The 19,456-nt window shown below is 39.8% G+C and overlaps 1 protein-coding gene across 1 annotated transcript in view; it reads left to right on the forward strand.

Annotated features, from left to right (window-relative positions):
- The first annotated feature begins 387 nt into the window (after positions 1 to 387).
- LOC103465228 (guanine nucleotide-binding protein G(i) subunit alpha-2-like) overlaps positions 388 to 19,456 on the forward strand; it is a 48,635-nt gene continuing 29,566 nt past the window's right edge. The window contains exon 1 of the mRNA XM_008409865.3: positions 388 to 1,146. Within this exon, the coding sequence (XP_008408087.1) occupies positions 1,029 to 1,146 (118 nt within the window). The 5' untranslated portion in view covers positions 388 to 1,028. The remainder of the gene's footprint in view (positions 1,147 to 19,456) is intronic.

Below are 19,456 nucleotides of genomic sequence, written 5' to 3' on the forward strand. Positions count from 1 at the left end.
TTCATGTATTTGAACTGCCTTATTGCTGAAACTGTGCTATATAAATAAAATTACCTTATCTAACCTAGTGTTTGATTGTCCCTGAATGACAATAACTATAATATGTCTTAGTTACTGTATGATTTTCATTTGCTACAATTTTTGTGTTTGTGTTGATGTCCGTCTTTCTATTGTTTATAACAAAGACATTAAATGAGGGTGGGGCAGCATAATCCTGAAGTAACCAAGATAAATAAAGACTAGACATTAATTTCAAAGAACAGAGCATGTCATTTCGCTTTCTAAATGCTCGACAGACTCCGCCTTGTCCTCACCCCGCCGCAGACTGCGCCGGCGTCGAATTGGTGCGTACCCGTTAGTTCTGTGTAGCTGCTGGGCTGGGGAGGTGACGCTGCTCGCGCTGACTCGCTCTTCTGTCGGTTTGAGGGGAACTTAACGGCGGCGACGGGTGTGGCTTCAAATGTGATAAATCTCTACGCGGGGAAAGAATGCGCACAGGCTTTACGGATTAGGACGAATATTTACATTAGTCAGGAAAAAAAAAAATCCACAGGAAAAGTGGCGGGGGTGTTTTCGGTAGCTTAACTGGCAGCGGCGGTTTCTGCGTGTGCTAGGTTTTGAACAGCTGGAGTACTTTTTTTTTTTTCAATGCTGAACTTCGTGGGCCGTTTTCGTGTCTTTGACCTGCTCCGATGATCCGCTGTGAGGACTAGCAGAAAGTTCACCCAGAAAAGTTACTCAAGCCGTATTTTTGGACTAATAGGGAGCAAATGTTGACTTACTGAGACATTAACTAACGTGTGTTTTGAGATTTTTGCCCAGAAATCCCACATTCGCGTCGTTTCGCAGTCGCAGATGAACAGAATCCGTCACGTTTTGTCGCTGAACACCTAAAAAGGGAAGTCGTCTCTTACTCAACTTCGGCGCTTGTTTTTGCTTTAAACCCAGGGAGAGGGAGGATTTCGGACTGTTTCACTTGTTAAAACGTCCCCTACCAAGCAGCAGACCTGAAGCGCGCACTAGGAACCATGGGTTGTACTGTGAGTCAGGAAGATAAAGCCGCGGCCGAGAGGTCCAAAATGATTGACAAAAACCTGCGAGAAGATGGAGAGAAGGCGGCGAGAGAAGTGAAACTGCTGCTGCTGGGTGAGTACAGTCTGTCACAACACTGACACGGGCTTGCAAAATTGATTTGCAAGTTGTGTAACTGACTGAAAAGTTCCCCAACAATAGAAAAGTGACAGGTAAAAAGCCTTTGAATGTTTGGAAAAAAAAAGACATTTCTGGCCCGACCTCTGTAAAACTAGAGTTTATTAAGCAGTGCTGCCCAAGAAAGACTTTTGTTGTTTTATGTTTTTTTTTTTTTTTTTTTTCTTTCTCTTTCCCAGTGTCGCACATGCCTTAACACAGACATGAAAGCTCCTGCGTCAGTGCTTGGGGGGGAAAGTTTAGAGCAGCAACATTACGGTGCTTTTTACGGCTCTGTCCTTGAAAGCCAGTTTTACGGCATGTTCTATGTGGGCAATGTTGTGAGATTGCTGGAAAGTCTTGTTGTTATTAGGTTTTTAATTGTATTATTGTAAGGTCAGTTTTCAGAGTGACCTCCTCTCAGCTGTGCTTGACTATAGAGGGAGGTCAGACTTGGCAGGGTCTGGTTGACAATGAGTGGGCTGGCGTTTGGATAGAGGATGAACAGCCCTGTCTGTTCCCAGGACAGACCACAGCACACACACACACACACAAACACACACACATTACACACATGCAAATGATTTAGAAAGACTATTTTTTATTTTTGCAAGCCTTTGTAATATCTCCAAAGTTATTTATTGTCTTTTTTTATTTTAATGGATTTTATTGCAGCAAACATGTTGCTTTTCTCCTTTAGTAACGAGGACTTCCTGAGCTTTTTCCCCCCTTGTGCTTTCTTAGTGATGACAGAGGTACTTGCTTATGTCATCACCCTGTTCCTTCTTCTTTTTTTCTTTTTCTTTGAATATTTAAACTCACTCATTGGATCATTTAGCATGCTGCTTTTTCCTCCTCTCATTTTTTGTCTATTTCATGAGGAAAAGGGCAAGCTGCGTTAAAACCCGATAAAGATCTTGTGCGCATAAAAATGTTAAGGCAAGGTTTCTTCAGATGTTGGGCTGAGACGTACATGAGGGCATATCAAATGTACAGATTCGAAACAAGTACACATTTTCCGTCTTACTGTTTTTCTGGTTTAAAGTCATTTTGTTGAGATACCAAAAAAAAAAAAACTTCCGTGTGTCGAGAAGGACAAGTGTTGACAGACAGAATGGTAGGAAAGATGTCCTCCAGAGTACCATAATGGAAAGTACTATCACTTATAAAAATGTAATTCTCAAAATGTTATTTCAGCAGTAAGAATAATTGTTTTGTTTTCAATAAAAGAGGGCAGGTCATAAATAACGTGACATGGGGAAGCTGTTGCAAGGTTATCATGCTGTGGGGATCTCGTGCTGTGCCCATGCCTGCTCTCCACACGAGGCTCGTTTGCTAGAAACTTTACGTCACATTTCCAGGAAGTTGATCTGGCTAAATGTTTTTTTTTTTTTTTTTTGCACTGAAACTGACGGGAGCAATTAACAGGAAGCAGATATGGCACGTTTATCGTCCATTAACCCCTTTTTAAAGTCCCCCGTTTAGTTCCAAAAGTCAAACTTGTGAAAAACAAATAGCCTCATTATTGCATTTGGCATCCTCTAACCATAACCACAATTCATCAGCCTCGATGTTGTTGCCCCAAAGCTGCTGTTTGAAGGGAAATCCCTTCAATGAGAGAGATGGATAGACGCAACCACTGTCCCTCGCTTTGTCAGCTGAAAGGCTGCATCTCAAGCTTACCCTCAAAGATTGAAGTCGATGTAGAAATCGGTGGGAATCATTGATCTGAATGCAATGATCATTCGGATCATTCAGCTGCAGTGTAGGATCTATGGTATAGTGCAAACAGTAAGTGTTGATACCTCTTCAGCTTTGTCACATTTTAGCAGAACCACAGATTTAAATGGAAGGTAGACTGACTTCATTTTTCATTCTCTATAACAATTTTTTTTAAGTTTTGCCACCCAAAATCTGTTGGATTTTTTTCTGGACTTTGATTGGGCCATTTTAAGACATGATTTCACTGCCCCTCCAGCAGTTCAGGATTCGTGGATTTATGAATTTGCAGATTTCATTTGGAACGTAAAAGGCACATTTTCCGAAAATGATTTATTTGCAGGTTTGCTATATTCAAAACCAAATGCAGCGTGGAAAGCCGAACACCTTATGCACAACTTTACGCACCATTGGCTGGCATACAAAGCAGCTGGTCTAGGAGCATATTAAGATATATTTGGTGTTTTGAATTACTAAAATCTAGAAATACTATCAGCATTACTAGAGGAAGGCTCAGTTATTTGCTCTTCTAGCTGTATGTTTAAGTTTTTTTATCCTGATGTAAGGTGAACCTTCAGCCAGTCTCAACTCTGTAGACCCCAAATAGTTTCCCTTCTGTTATTGTTCTGCTATTAGCTAAATCCATCTAACTAGCTTCCCTTCCACTGCTGAAGAAGAACAGCCCCCTCACCATTATTCTACCACCATCCATGTTCTTGCTGGGGTTGGTCTACTCAAATGTGAATTGAATTGACATAATTGGGCAGCCTCTGATGGCCATTGCTTGCACTGGATTTTGCTTGGGGGTGTCAAAGTAAAGGAGGTGAAATCTAAATGCATACCAAACCATGTTCTTAAACATTTTTTTTTGCATCTTTTCCTTCCTCTTCACAAATGTACTCTGATTTATGTTGGTCTGTCATCTTGGTGTTGGTGTGGTTGTCATGTAACGGGTTTCCTTACGACATTGTGCGCATGAACTGGTTGGGGTTAAATTTGTGCACCATTTAATGTAGGAATCAGTCAGTGCAGCTCATTTTGAAACGTCGACTCTCGCAAGTATGTTTTTCCTTTCTTTTTTTTGTTTTTGTTTTCTGACAGAACACGGATCATCGATCTCGGATCGATGGTGAACGCACACTGCCTCTTCCTCTCTTGGCTCTCTGAAGAGGAGGCTGGGTTAAGTTGTGCCCTCGGATAGAGGGCTAATTACACACTCAGCTCTGTGGAGCAGGTCTTACATCAGTAATTACTGCCTACTTCACCAAGCGAGGGTTGGGGCAATTACAGGAGAGTTTGTGTTCCCTCCCAGCCCCCCCCCCCCTCTTTTCTTGTGCAATTACAAAATCCTATCTTTGTTCGTGAAGCTTGAACTAGGAAATAAACCTGGACTGTCCAGGTTTATTTCACTGTAAACGGTAAACCTAGAGTGCACTTAAGGACAGGTGTATCAAAGGCGCACAAAATAGTTCAGATAACTTGTGTTAAGTGTTTAGTTTAATTATAGTCCTCTGTATTAAATTCAAGTTTGAAAAAATATTTTTATTATCCTCTCATAACTCTCAGGCTACAGAATGCCATAGCTTACAGCTGCCGCTGAAACAACACTCCCGCCCTGGGTGAAGGATGTAGGATAGAGGTGTTACATCCTTTAGGAGATGTCACATCACTTGTTTTTCTAAGCTCTCTGGTACAATAGCATCCCCATAACCCCATACAGTCATTAAAGACTCAGAGTTGCACTGCGGGGTTTCGGTTTAAGTGCAAGCCTCATTTCTTGCGTTTGCAGGTGGAAGCGGCGATGCTCGTTTTCAATCGGCTCTCTCGACTCACCGAAATCCGACTGCAGAAAGCCTAATTGAAATGAAATGTTGCCCCCCTCAATATACAAGTAAATTTAATTTGGGGTTTCCAAGGAAACGGCTCTTGCCTAATCTTTCTCACCCAAAAAGAAAGAGAAGGTGATGTGAGATTGTTTTGCCTTGTTTGTTGTCCCTCAGGAAAAAAAAAAAGCCATTAGTTAATGTGACCAGTGAGGATTTCTTGCCGTTGGAGGTTGGAGTCTTCATTAGCAGGAAGACATCCAACGTCTCGTTTGTCCTTACAAGAACACTTAGGTTAATTTTGCTCTGTTTTGGGAACAACAGGTGCACAATTCAGCATAAGCTGTGCAAATTCAAAGTATACCACTCCCCCTGCGCTCCTCACAGCCTCCGTAGTAAACAGACATATTTGCTGTGAGGTGTGACAGAGTGTGCTGTTATGTAAATACGTCTCTATACCGACTGCATGCAAACGAGCCTCCTGCGGGCGCCCAGTCCAGAAGCTTTTCACCACGAATCTGTTAGCGCTGCACTGAACATGCCCTCAATATGTTTACATATTACTGTGCACGTGCAGGAAAACTCACTGGAATATGGGAAGAATTCTGGTTAGGTTGTTAAAATAGAAAGCTCTTGTTTCAAGTTTGTAAAACAAGTGAAAGGACGGCACTATTTTTAATGACACTCCGTGTGTAATGTGCTACATATCAGTATCAGTTTATGGGCGATCCGGTGCCGCAGCCGTGGCCTCGATTCTATAAAAACCAGTTCTTGGAAGCTGCAGCTGGCGACATGCGATGTTGTAAATGCTAAAATCACGACGGTTTTTAAAAAAAATGGCGTAATTTTGATTTTGTCACTGTGATTGTTGTTGCGCTTTACAAATGGAAGTAAAACATTTTGAGTTGCGACTACGGAATCGATGATCCTGAAAACCACCAAAGTGAATTCAGTGCAATATAATTTTTTTTTAAGTCAGTTCATATCTTTTCAGGTGGGCAGTAACTGAGGTGGGATTCCTCCTTCCTTTATCTATAGAAGTCGTGGATGTTCTCTACAAACAGGAGAAATTGTTAATAAAAATGCCATGTTATCGGCCTGTCTTTCGTCCTGAATTAAATTTGGTATTAAACTTCAGCAGCGCATACAGTCCAACCTGCAGGCTTTCATGCGGTCATTTATTTACTGCAGACTGACCTGCTGAATGACTTCACAGGGTGACATGTTCTCCTGCGGTCAGCACTGTGCAGACACTGAGCATCTCCCTCTTATTAAAGTCACAGGCAGAGCTTAAGTGGGTGTCAGGTGTAATTACAGTAGGCTCATTATAGAGGTCCCCGTTTCTGCAGTGGAAACCATCCTCCCTGACGCGTTCCTCAAGAACAAATATGTCTGCTCTTCAGGGAGGACGCTCCTCGAGTGATGGAATCTTTCTGCTGCTTTGTTTCGACAGAAACCCCGGCAATTCTGAAATTTCTCAAATGAGCTGTTGCGCTATATTTTATTTTTTTGATGACTTGACCGTGTTTACTCAACAGTCTACACCACAGCACTGCCCAATTAGCTGCATGACGCACTGGTAGGCTGGGCCGTGAATGTGTCTGCGAAGAGGCTGAATATCCTGCAATTACAGCGAGAGCTCTGAAGATAAGACCAGCTCCTGCAGACTGCACGTCTCAGTGCAGGTCCACAGAGACTGAGCGCTACGCTGTCCTTTCTGCTCTGAATATGGTGATATCTTAAAAAAAAAAAATAAAAAATAAAAAATCACCACTGCCTTAATTCCCACCTCCACTCTTCAGTCCACGTCCCTTCCTCCCCTCCTTCCTCCTGCTGTGTTAGAGACGCTCCACAGCAGCACACGGGGTTCATTCAGGGACTGCATTTTAAGACTGAGGATGTGGGGTTCTTGCAAAGTTCTGACAGATTTCAAATGTTTAATAAGGTGCAGGAAACTCAGGATGAATGCACAACCTCTCCACCAAACATGATCTGACTTCCAGGATGAAAACTCTACTCTTGGAGTAACGCATACAGTAAAGATTGTTCCCATATATTCCTTACTGTATGGTTGTGTCAATCATACAGTAAATAAACTATTATATTATTATTATATCTAATCAAACTGTATATAAATGGTCCTTTGAGTAAGTTTTATATAAAAAAAAACACCTCTAAATATAGTTGTTCTGAAATGTTGTGTTTTGGTCCAATTTAAACTTAATGATTTAACAAAAGTGTAAATTTAGTTAAAAATCTGGTAAATATTTCCACTCTATGTGAATGTAGGAGAGAGGTTTTTTCTGGTGCATCAATGGGAAAATGTGGATGTAGTTTTATCACAATGTTTTGTGAAATTTCTGACAATGTTGATACAAGTGATCATAAAAGTAATGCAACGTCATCACAGTCTCATTGGCTGTAAACCTCTCGCTGCAAACCGTATGGGCAGTTTGGGGAAAATGGTTATACTGATAATTGACATATTGCAAACGTCCTTGATTAGCTCATCAGCATTGTCTTTAGATTAATAAGTGGTAAATGGACTCAAGTTATTTAGTGCTTTTTGAAACAATTACAAATACAAACCGAGTGAGGGCTCACAGCAAATATTCTTTAGCAGGGCAATGATTAAAAGTTCCCCACATTCCTCCTGCTGACTGAAGACTTTCCCACATGGCTGCTGGTCTTTGAACTTCTTCTCTAAATCCCACAGAGGCTTGACATGCCAGACAATGTATTGGGTGCTAAAGTGTAGCTTCATGAAACCATTAGCTGAAACAAGCCTAATCCAACCAATAACTTTTTTTTTTTTTTTTGTAATAAATGAAGCTATCTGGTATTATCGCATTTGGTCTTTGCAAGTGTTCTTTCAAACAAGCCTTCTTACAGCATCACCATATCAGGTTTCCTTCTTTCTTATGTGTTTATAAGCGCCTTTTGGTCCAGTGGGACATCTGGAGGTTGGTTGTCACCAAGCATCCATGCAGTGAACCATTATCCCCGTTTCTGCCATCATGCAATCCCTTTTCTTTTCTTTTCCGTCATGGGAAATGAGTTTGCTTCAATCTCCTCCATCCTCACTGGGTTATCTTGTCAGCATTCTGCTCTAGAGGGCCCGTTGCTCCGGGGTTCCCTCAGGGCCGAGCCTGCACGCTCTGCGTTGAGATTACACGTGTCAGGACAGTTAAAGTACACTTTGAGACAGGAAACGCTCGGCAGACGATTGGAACCCAGCTTCCTGCTGTCATGAAGGGGATCAAAGTTTAACAGGTCTTTATGGGCCATTTAGGTAGGAGGTATGAGGACATACTTCCTGTTGGTCGATGGAGGCTTGGGGTAGACCACAAAAGCCGACGTTGTGCATGTTGTTAGCGCAGCACTGGTTTGATGCTGTATTCCTTAAATTTAGACACGACATTCAATTTGGGTATCAGGACTGATCAGTGCGCTCACTGTGATCATGTTGTTACAGATGCAATACAACAACTGCAACTGGAATGTTTAAATTATTTTTGCGTCAGTACGCACCCTACCAGAGTTGCCTCTTTCTCTTCAGGTTTCTCCGTAAACATATTTAGGCTTGGGCTGTGTGGAACATCAGAAATGCTCACCTACTGGGTTCTCATGCCTTTTCTGATAACCTCAGCATCTCTCTGGATGCGTTTCTCAGTTGGAGCAAAGCATCCTCAGCAATATTGTGTTGCCGTCCAAAGACTCCTGCCACGCATTCTGTTAGTAAACTTAAAACTTTTCTACTTAAAATCTTCTGTTGATGCGAGTTATCTAGTAAAGGAACGCCAGCACAAACAGCTGCTTCCCATATCAGAGTTTGCTTGTAATGAGTTAACTCTCCATTGCCTCTTTCTTTTGGCTCCTTAAACTCTTCTTGGTTGCTCCGAGACAGTGCCACTGCTGTTCTCTCTGCTTTTCTAGTTTCACCATTTGTGATCAAGGCTGCAGACTCTGCCGGATGTGGTTGATATCATTTCCTGTTGCAGTCCTTCACCCACCAACCCCCATCCTCCTCCACTGTCACTTCCTCTTTTAGCTGGTTGCATGTAAAAGAAGTAAATGCAAGTCTTTTGTTTGACTGGTAGAGGAAACCAGCACACCCATCCTGTGTCAGTTGTACGGTTCTGGCCCACAGGCCGCACGCAGCTGCCTAGAGAGAGGGCATCTTTTTTTTCGTTTCTAATTTTTCTTTCGCATGTGTCGAATATTAACACGGCATTTTTTTTTGGCAAAAACGCATCCGTTAGTGTTCTGTTCCTCAGAAATTCTCACATTTTTTGACAACAAATATGTTGGATTTTTTTTTTTTAAAGGATTTTACGTGCTACACCAAGACACATACACTACACGTAACTGTATAGTGGCTAAAAAAATGACAGTTTTCTCACATTTTTAAAAAATAAATGTTAAAAATAACGACCAAGAAACACAGCAGACGGGTCAGAGAGAAAACTGTGGAGCGTTTCAAAACGATGTTATTTTAGCAACATACCAAACTTTAAAAATCTCAGAGAAATGACACCTGTCTACACAGAGCAATAACCAGAAAAGCAGCTAAAAAAATCCCATGGTAACTCTAGAGCTTTTACTTTTAAGTTGCTAAATTATGCTAAGTCCTATAAAATTAAGTTGGTTTTAGTGAAAGAAAAGATTGAAAAGAGTTGAGGGAATACATTTTTTAGTAAGACTTTGTAGGTTACATCATCATGAAGTCGGTGTTATTGTTTAGTTGCAGATTTACTGGTCAGTCAAGGATTGTGCCACTTTAACATTTTAAAAAGTATTCACTGTGATACTAAAGGAGAAATCATCAAAACCTCACTGAACTTGTTTAAGACTAAAATAGATATTTGAAAGAGGCACAACATTTGATTTGCACTGTGGTGTGTTTTTGTTTCCATTCCAGTAGAGAAAAAAAAATACAAAGCAGGAAGGAGCAAACTGTTGAATGGAAAAATGTGGGAGCACATACTGGCTTGGGGCATGTGCAGCTTGTGTGCTTGTGTGTGAAGTTTTGTATGTAAGATATAAGACTTGTAGGCTTTAGGTCACACAAAAAACATCCAATTAAATAAATTGCAGTTTTTTTTTTTTTGTTTATTTCCCAGGAGATGAAGGACAGTCGTAGCCAAACAGTTTGAAATGGGAAAACGTGGACGGCAGCGGTGGAAGCATTTACATCTTATTAGCATCAGGCTCGCGTTGTTTGCAATTTCAACACTTGATGGTGATTTATTAGTTTTGCTTGTCAAAGCACGTCGCTGTGTCTCCTTCCCACAGGGTCTCCGCATGTGGAGACACTACCATAACTGAACGCTCCTCTGTGTGTCTTATTAAGAACCTCTGGTCTGAGCGGTTGCCTCGTATCGCAGAAGCAAAATGAGTTGCGAATGCGAAAACATCAGCAAGCCCATATTTAAACTGCGGGCATATCATCATCAGGAAATATGAAGCTGTGCTGCAAATATTGAACTAGAAGTTATTGTCTTCAAAGCCATATATTAATACCGCGTGTGTTCACTGAGATTTATAGGGGAGCTTGCATGGTGTTTGACGCCACCGCCGCATCGACATTTATTTGATTATGGTATCTCATTAACTCTCGAGAGACCGACCAACAGAAATTGTTGACACATCTGTCTGTTTATGACTAATTTTGTTTGAAGAATGACACGCCGGGAGGATTTATGGAGAAAGGTAAATGGGAGGGTAAAGGTCTTTATCAGCCAGGCCATCACCTGAGGTTTCATCTTGAAGGGAGCTGCCACAGAAAGACTGACTCAGCTGTTCACAGGCTCTCTTTACCGATCGGGATTATGTCCTCTTGGAGGTTTTAAATTAAACCTGCCGGCAGTTTAGAGACCATTTTCACTTTGCTGCTTGGTGTACTTTAGGTCATGCATGCAAAATGAGTCTCATGCTACCATAGCAAAGTCTTATAGTCAATTTATTTATTTATTTTTATTTTTTTTGTAGGGCTTACACTTAAAAACAACATCTCAGGCTTATTTATTTTAAAGCTAAGTAACGCCCTGTTTTTTTTCTCCTCTCCTCTTCTTTTTTTTTTTTTTTCCATTTGTTTCAACTAAAAACACACATCCCAGCATCAGCAGTGACTTGCAGATAGCTGTGGGAAATTCCCAGGAGCATTAGTATGTTGGTTCCTTTCATACATATTTACTTTCCTTGAAATGATTTCATCAGTTTAAGGCTAGATGCTATAATAAGGCTCTTGCTGACACACGTTTTCTTTTTTTTTTTTTTTTTTTCCCCCTTGAGTTCTGAGACAACAGGATCCTGCAGAACATTCAATTTACCAGTAGGAAGACGCTTACTAGATATGAGGAAATTTCTAGCTATTTGCTTTGGATTTGGATCTTTTCATTAAATGAGAGACTCCACTTCAGGTCTTACTTTTGCGTAGTGCAAACTAAATTATGTCCTGCTCTGCATGCCTGGATATTTTTGAACTTTTCACTTAAAGAATTAAGATTGCAACAACTCCACCTCAGGCCAACGGAGCTTTGTTTGTTTTTCACTTTATTTCCATTCCGTGTTCTCAGTGAGCCAGAGGTTAAGAAAACTAATAAATGGAAAATAGTAGTGTCTCTCTACAATATTAGGAATGTCATGCCACAATCAGCTGAATGTTAAATTGATGCTTTTTCTTACAGGTTTACAGTTGTGGTTATTTTACTCAAAAGGGGGGAGAAGGGATAGTGGCAGCACGCCTACTATGTGGTGAGCACCTTACTGGCCATTGACGATGAGAGATAAAAAGCAGTTTGAAGATGCTCATCAATATTTAAATATTGGAGAAAGGTAAGGGAGAGTAAATATATATATTTAAATGTCAATAAAAATGGAGATTTAACTTAACCACAGGTTTGAGCTGAAGCCAATAGCCATAAAAGTTATAATTATCTTGATTACAGTCCTATTCTCTGATTTTCAACCTTTGCACCTTTCAGGAAAAATGGGCAGGTTGTAAAAAGGGTACATAATGGCTGATTGATGACACAGAATGGTGACATTTTAACTCTGGCTTGAAATGCCAAATAAAAAGACAAATCAGTCAGTGGCTTGCTGCAGAGCGCTACCCTACACACACAGAGCACGAGAAAGGGAGGGAAAAAAAGGCTTCTTATTCTGTGGCAAATGTGGCTGCTGTGGTACTGTATAGACTCATTCTGTGGTCGTTGGAGATGTATAATAAAGAAAATCACATTAAAGGGATTAATTTTTAGAACATTTAAGCCCATTTATCAGTTAGACAGAGAAATTGGCTCCTATCTATCCCAGCCTTTATGCTTTGCTTTTATCAAACCACCAGGGTTGCAGTTTAACTGAGGGTTCATGCTTAAAGGTAGTTCTCAGATTTTTCACAAAAACCTATTGACTGTTTTAACTTTACCTTTCAGATCGAAAGAATCGGAACAATTGCTTGAAAAATGTCTGATCTTTAGCCGAATTGGATTTAATTAAAAAAGCAAGTCTAGTTAGAACAACTTTGATTATAATATAGCTTTCGGCAACCTTTTGGGATACCAGTTTTTATCAATAACTGAACCAGATTTACTGTTTAATTTGTTTGAGAGCCATAGATAAAGAATTCTTCAACAGAAAAGTAAAAATCTTTTCTGCAAATGGTGTTAAATTATTCACTCTATTCAGTTTATATTGGACCAAATAGCAAAAAATGACACTTCAAGGTTCTGTGCAAAATAATCATATCTAATTTACATTGGCTCCAATTTTACTTTTATTTTAAATCTGCCAAATTATATAGTGACATCAGAATTAACCTTCATAGAGTTAAATATGATTCTGTTACTTATATTCTTGGAATGGCTGCAGATAAAAGGTTGTTGTTCTAAGGATGCAAAGCGGTTTGCATTAAATCATTGACTTTGCAGCAATTCATTTTCCCGACCAAGCATTTAGAGACAGCAGAGAAGAACTACTGCCTTTTAACGGGAAGGAAGTTGCAGCAAAAGATGGAATTTTGAAAAAGAAACCTGTTATTTAGCTGCATGAGGAGTAAGGGTCAGTTTTAAGTAAGGTAAATGCTTTCGGAGCAAGTGGGAAATAATTGCTAAAGGTCGAGCCTTCAGGGTCAACATTTTCTGTCAATGATGAACATGGTTTGTGTAGCAGGAAAGTCTCTTCACCTGCCACTGCCGACTTATCAACACCGCAATAGTGGACTCTATCTCTACTCCAATCCCTGCAAGTTGATGTAGCAATAAACTAATCAAGGGGAGCGGCCTCGCCGGTCTTGCGTCTGGCTCAAAAATGCTCTTCTGTGTTTAGAAAAGGAGACGTATGCAATTAAAAATTAATCTTTTAGAATATGTAGACATATTCATGCACTACTTCTGTTAGGAATATTTTCTTTGTATTAGTGGTGGTTAGAACGATTGCAGCAATCGATTGTTTTACAGACTGACTGCTGTTATTAAAAGGCAACAATGAAAAAATACTTAAGTGTTTCCCAGAATTTCCAGTATAAACACTGAAAGACTTCTTACTCAGAAAATGTTGCATTGATTGATTTAATATACAGAATGAGTTTTCTTGAGCTTATTACTGTGTTTTATTCTACATAGAGCTGAATTACAAAAAAACCCAAAAACATTTAATCTGATTCTTTTAGCCTTTCCTTTTTAAGTGAAAACATGTTTAATACCTCTGTGGTGGCGAAGGAATGACTTGTTGGTTCTTTAATGAGATGTGGCTTTTTGAAAAGAGAAAGATAAGGATGACCGCACACACACACACAGACTCTTAAACCCTCAACTGCTTTAAAGCATATTAATTTCCTCTAATAGTGACTGATGGATAACAATTACAACCAGAATCCTTCCAGAGCTTTTTAAGCCAGTCAGGCTTCAGCATCATTTGCATATTTCTATATCGTGTTGTACCAAGCACTAGATAAACAGCTGGTGTTTGTAGTGGATAAACTGTGCACTTTAAAAAAAAGTTAACACACCTCCAGAGTCAGACACATGAGAAGCACAGGTCAGTTAAGTTTCTATGGCTGCTTTTGAGCCATTTTTTAGAAGATGCAAATGAGACGTGAACGGCAGGGAAAAAAAACAAAAAACTTCCTCTTAACAGCTAATGCTCAGGCAGGCTACGTTTTTCTCTGACATGGTCAGTTGAGGTCTCGATGGCTATTTAGGGTGATGGAAACAACTTTTGCGTCTGTCGCAGCACAATGTGACTCACTAGTACACAAAGTGGAGGTGGGGTAGGATTTGGGGGTGGCTGCTGCTTTGCATTGGAGCTTAGCAGTATGCAGCTGAGCTTTTGGCACGGACACAACACTGAGGGCTTTATTGTGATTTGTAATTATGTGGTTTTCTGTGGGGCCTCAGCCTGGTGTGCTCCCACACTGAGGCTCCTTTTTTTAGCCAGGGAATATTGAGTAGGATAACAGAGAGAGAGAGGGAGGGAGGAAGGGACCAGGTCTCAGTTAACTGTTACAGTTGGATCAGCAATGAAAAGACATGCAGGGAGCTGCTGCTCAATCCAGAGCGGCGCCGGTGCACAAGAACCGAAACCAAGAAACTGATATTGGCATTCAAATGCCGAGAGTATTTATTTATTTATTTATTTATTTATTTATTTATTTATTTCATTAATATTGGGAGTGTCTTGTCTAATTCAACTGGGCTCACGTGCCTTAAAAAAATAATTTGCAAAAGTGATATGAAGTATGTCACATATTGCATAAAATGTGACACACTTCTGGTATTGTAATCGCACAATACCAGAAGTTTATTCATTGGTGACAGGACCTCTGAATAATGTTTTGGCAGACTTGATGGTGAGTGAGTGTAAACTGAGATGCCACACCCATGGATTCCACAGCACCGTTAGAACTTCCAATACAGTTGAAGAACCAGAATTGAAATGGATCTGGGTTTTTGGCATCAGCTTCTCCCTGAAGCTTCACGTGTGTGGCATGTGTGAAATTCTATTTTTTTCTTGGGACTTGTGAGGGGGATGCTTGATCGATGGAATAGGCTGGTACCGAAATGCTGTTCTATTATAATAGGCTACCTCAACTACTTTCAATGAGGTGCCAGAGAAAATGCCCATGTCACCGGAGTATAACTCAGTTGTGTGAAGACTGTGATATTTTTACTCTGTCTGATTGTATCTAACTGGCATTTGTGTCTGACTGGTAGAGCTGGTTTAGTCTTTGTCGTGGACTTGCACCAGGTTTGTGGTCCCACTATTTTTAAGAGACTATCTGTCCCCACTGTAAGAATGAGCACTGATGGCTTAAATACTCAACTAGTAATGAAGGTGTGGATTTGAACCGTTATTGGGTTTTGTTTTGTTCCTTCTTTTTCCTCCCAAGAGCACCTGGTCATAATGCGCTACACAGACTTCCATAAGGTGGCAGTAATGCACCAAATTGTTCTCCAACTTTCTGACTGCTTTTCATGAAATTTCTTTAATAGATGTTTCAATAATATCAATCTTTAAAAGTATTTTTTTTTTCATTACATTTTCCCTCCCAATTTGAAGTGATTTATCACTATCCCAACAAAACGACTATATGTTCATATGGTACCAGCAGTTTGAAATACCGTAAACCATAAACAGCACATCGAATTATAATGGCAAAACATTGAACGTAGCCAGAGTGCAGCTGGTCGTTCTCCCATAGCAGTCGGAACTCACCTCTCTTTGACATTACTCTTCCATTTCTTTTACCTTAATAACCTTTTCAGTATGTTACCTGAGCTAGTTATTTTGGGGTAAAATTACTGTCAACATTCATGTATCACTTATCGCCTGTCGATGCAGCACAGTAGCTTCAGTTTATTAAGTCATTTAAAATAATTAGTTGTATTTTCATTCAATTTCAGTTTTTCGTAATTGTTTACTTGGATTACAAATTTCTTAGCTCTCAATCCAAAGATTTTATTTTTTTAAGAGGGAAAAATCTGAAAGGGTAAAAGAACAGTCTAGACTTGAAATGTAGGCATGGTCTTTCTTGGTCTTTCTCTTTTGTCTTAGTGATAGTAAATTAAATTGCTTATTTGATTATGCATAGTTGGAGAGTAGTATTTTTAAAATATCATGCGGTGGGAAAAATAGAAGTTTGGTGAACGAGGAAAAGGGTGTTGAAAGAATTGGCTCAGAGGTGATAACAAGTGTAGTCATGTTGAAAGGCTCTGCTGCTTGTTTTCCTGTCGGTTAGTGGTGGGAGGAACATGCCTGTACTGTAAGCCTTCCTCCCCGCTTTGCTAAGCCTTACTTTCGGAGGCAGACGTATAGACTGCTTTTCTAAAAAAAAAAAGGCTTTGATGTGTGCCATGATTTGTACGTTAATAGTGTCTTATGACGAAGGTTTTTGTCTGCACTGTCTCCAAAAAGTGAGCTTTTTTTGTCTAGAGTAAAGAGTCTCTGTTCCTGTTGCTTTCTGAAGCAGACAGAGCTGTGGGCCGGAGCCCATGCACCGTCTCAGTTCTGCCCACAAGGGCTGCCAGTTGCAGCAGGTTGGTTTCCTGTTTTTCTGCTTTTTTTTTTCTTTCTTCTTTTTGCTTCTTTGTGAAATACTACACACGTTAGGGTTCACAGCTCCCATACAAGGAAATCAGATCACATTTAAGAGATGCAGAAAAGTAAATCTTGCTTGACGTTGCCCGTTTAAGTTTCACTTCTGTGATTCCCATACCATTAAGTTCTCCCGTATTCTCTCTGTCATTCTTCTGCTATAGATCTTCTTAAGAGAGCAGAGGAGGTGATGGGGAAAAAAATGCCCTAACCTTTCCTCTCCAGTTTGATTAAAGACTGGGTGGAAATGAAAACTTGAGACAATGACAGCTTCTGGAGAGTGCGTCTCTCTGTTCTCTTAGGGACCTTAAACACAGCTTTCCCATATTTTTTTAATTTTATTTTTTTACAGCTGAACTATTTGCTTAACGCTGTAACTTCTGGATTACAGTGTGGCTCCGCCCTGGCACATGTGTAGTCCTGCTGTTTTTCAATCTGCACGTTGCTGCGTTTTCATTGGCTCGGTCTCCTGTTGTGGTTCAAGAGCAGAGACGCAGTAGATCTGCAGTCTAGGATGCTGTCTTGGTGTGGAAGCTTTTGTTCTCATTTTGATTTCTGAGTTTTACGCAGGAATCAAAATATCCTGAGCTGTGATTTTTTTTTTTTCTTGATACTGTTAATCAGATGGATTATTTTTGGATTGAGAAGCGTACATTAAGCAGAACAAAAGTGTGTGTGTGCGCAAGTAAAGACTTGGGGAACAGGAAGCGCAGGGCGGAGCCGCGCAGCATGTTTCCTGTGAGGCAGGAAGTGAACGAGGTCAGACTGCAGAAGCTGCTGCTCTGAGCTGCAGCTGTTGGAGAAAATGAGTTAATTGACGCCTCACTTCTTCCTCTTATTTGTTACAGCGTTGTCTGATTAGGTTTGCACATTCACTTTTTCTGATTATGAGCAACTTGGGAATTGAGCCCAACAGAACATCAAACAAACATTTTTTTTATAAAAAGGGGAATATGTCTCTATGCAATCTTAAATTGTTTTCCGCGGCCTGTTGCTCTGTAACCTGTTATAGGTGTCTTACATGTTGAAACCCAGGATTCATCTGACATGCACACAATGACATTTCACTTGACTGGTAAACTCAAATACCATAGAATAAACAAAGTGTCTGAACAATCCCTGAAACAGGTTAGTTTGTATTAACACAATGACATGCAGCAGTTGTGTGAAACCCCCATTTCACCAAAGGTGCTTTGTTGCATTGAGAGCTGTTGATTTTGTGGAGGCTCTATTAGTACTTTGAACTTGTCATGTTTTTAAAAAAAACTGTTGAAGATGATTTGATCAATACTGAGGCTATTTAGCACTGAATACCCAAAGTGTACCAAGAAAATGTCCCCCACCCCATAACTGCCTTTCCAAACTGTTGAAACATGGCTGCACTACCTTATGCATCAACAGTTGCACTAATTTTGACCCTACAATCTGGAGCTGAAACCCAAACTCCACAGAGCAGGCAATGCGTTTCCAATCTATTATTGTCCAAGTTTGACACATCTGTGCAGGTTGTAGGCTCGGTTTCCTGAACATAGTCAACTCATTTCTTCCTCTTCTGCCATGTGCTTCAAGGTTTGACATGATGCTCCTTCAGATATGTTTTTTTTTTGTATTCCTTGGTGGTAACCAGTTACAGATGCATTCTGTTGCCTCGTATCTGTCCCCTTGTTCTCTTTTTAAAACTGATTTTTTTTTAATGCCATCAGCAAAGCTAAGAGATGGTTGTGCACAAAAATGACAGTGAATCAGTGGTTTCTGAAATACTTGATGAGCCTGTCTGCCATCACTCACACCATGTTTAAGCTCACTTAAATTCTTTTTGGTACTCGATTTGGATTTTACAACGTTGTCCTCTCCAATTCTGGAAGGCTAGCAACATCGAGTTGCAGCCATGTGATTAGCTTACTTGCTGTTCATGTTAAACAATTGAACAGGTGTATTTAACAGTAGCTGGCAAGTGTGTGAAAAACAGTTCAAACCATGATATTATGCATCAAAGGAGAAGTGCATTAACAGAGGTCACTGAGTCAGCTGTTGGGGTCTGATCTTTGGGTATCGACATTAAGGTCTGGATTGGATTCATGCAGACATTTGCACACATAAAGGAACTTGCATTTGAAGTGTAGGAAAGACTTTATTCTGTTGTTGCACCAAGCTTCTATTTGTCGTTACATGTTTGTTTCATCTGTGTGATTTCTAGCACTGTGCAAGTCAAAATGGTCTCCTATTTGACTCAGCGTGTTACGCACCAAGTCCACAGAAAATGAAAGCACCCCTATTCAGTTTCTAAACACATAAACTATTAGCACCTTTCCTGATGGATTTTTATCTTAAAGTTTGGAACAAATCAGAACAAGTCTAAGGACATAATCTTAATAAATGGTATGATCCTGTAATCTTTTCTTTTCCTGTTTAATTAAAAACTCCAGAAAACCTGAAATCACTGCTGGCCAGAAAAAAAACCCCAAAACACCTGATCTGTGAATCTCTGATGTTTGAGTCATCATATAAAAGGCCGTCAGTAACAGACTTCACTGTGGTTCTTTGGGTTAAGCTTTCTTTCAGTTCCCCTTTTTGGACTGTTATGGACTGCTGAGCAAATGAGTTTCCAGTTCTTGAGATGCAGCATTTCAGATAATACCTTAGTGCAGCAAGAAAAAAAGAGGAAAAACTAAAAATATAAACATTATTTATTAATTAATTTATTTAATTATGTACTGGAGGACGGGGCAATACTGACTTAGAATTTTATTGTAATATATATATATATATATATATATATATATATATATATATATATTTCTTTCTTACATTAAAGTAATGCAAACATGGACGTGTTTGGCTAGTAGTAGTGTCTCAAAAAAAAAGCTCAATAAATGGAGTGTTATATTAATAACGCTCCATCAATTATATTTTGAATTATAAACTTAATATTTATGGATAACCTAATTCAACCGAAAGTGCATGTAAAAAAAAAAATTGATCTGTGAATGTAAAAAAATCCCGGTGATCAGATGTTTGGTGTTTGGGAGCACCAAGTGGAGTTTTTTTTATTTTTATTTTTATCGGAAATAACAAATGCTTATCACAACGTTTCTTGGTGTACAGTAAACGGTACAGTGTTTCCCGTCCCT

The sequence above is a fragment of the Poecilia reticulata genome, chromosome 5 (genome assembly GCF_904066995.2).
Source record: "Poecilia reticulata chromosome 5, P_reticulata-male-v2, whole genome shotgun sequence".
Classification (NCBI taxonomy): domain Eukaryota; kingdom Metazoa; phylum Chordata; class Actinopteri; order Cyprinodontiformes; family Poeciliidae; genus Poecilia; species Poecilia reticulata.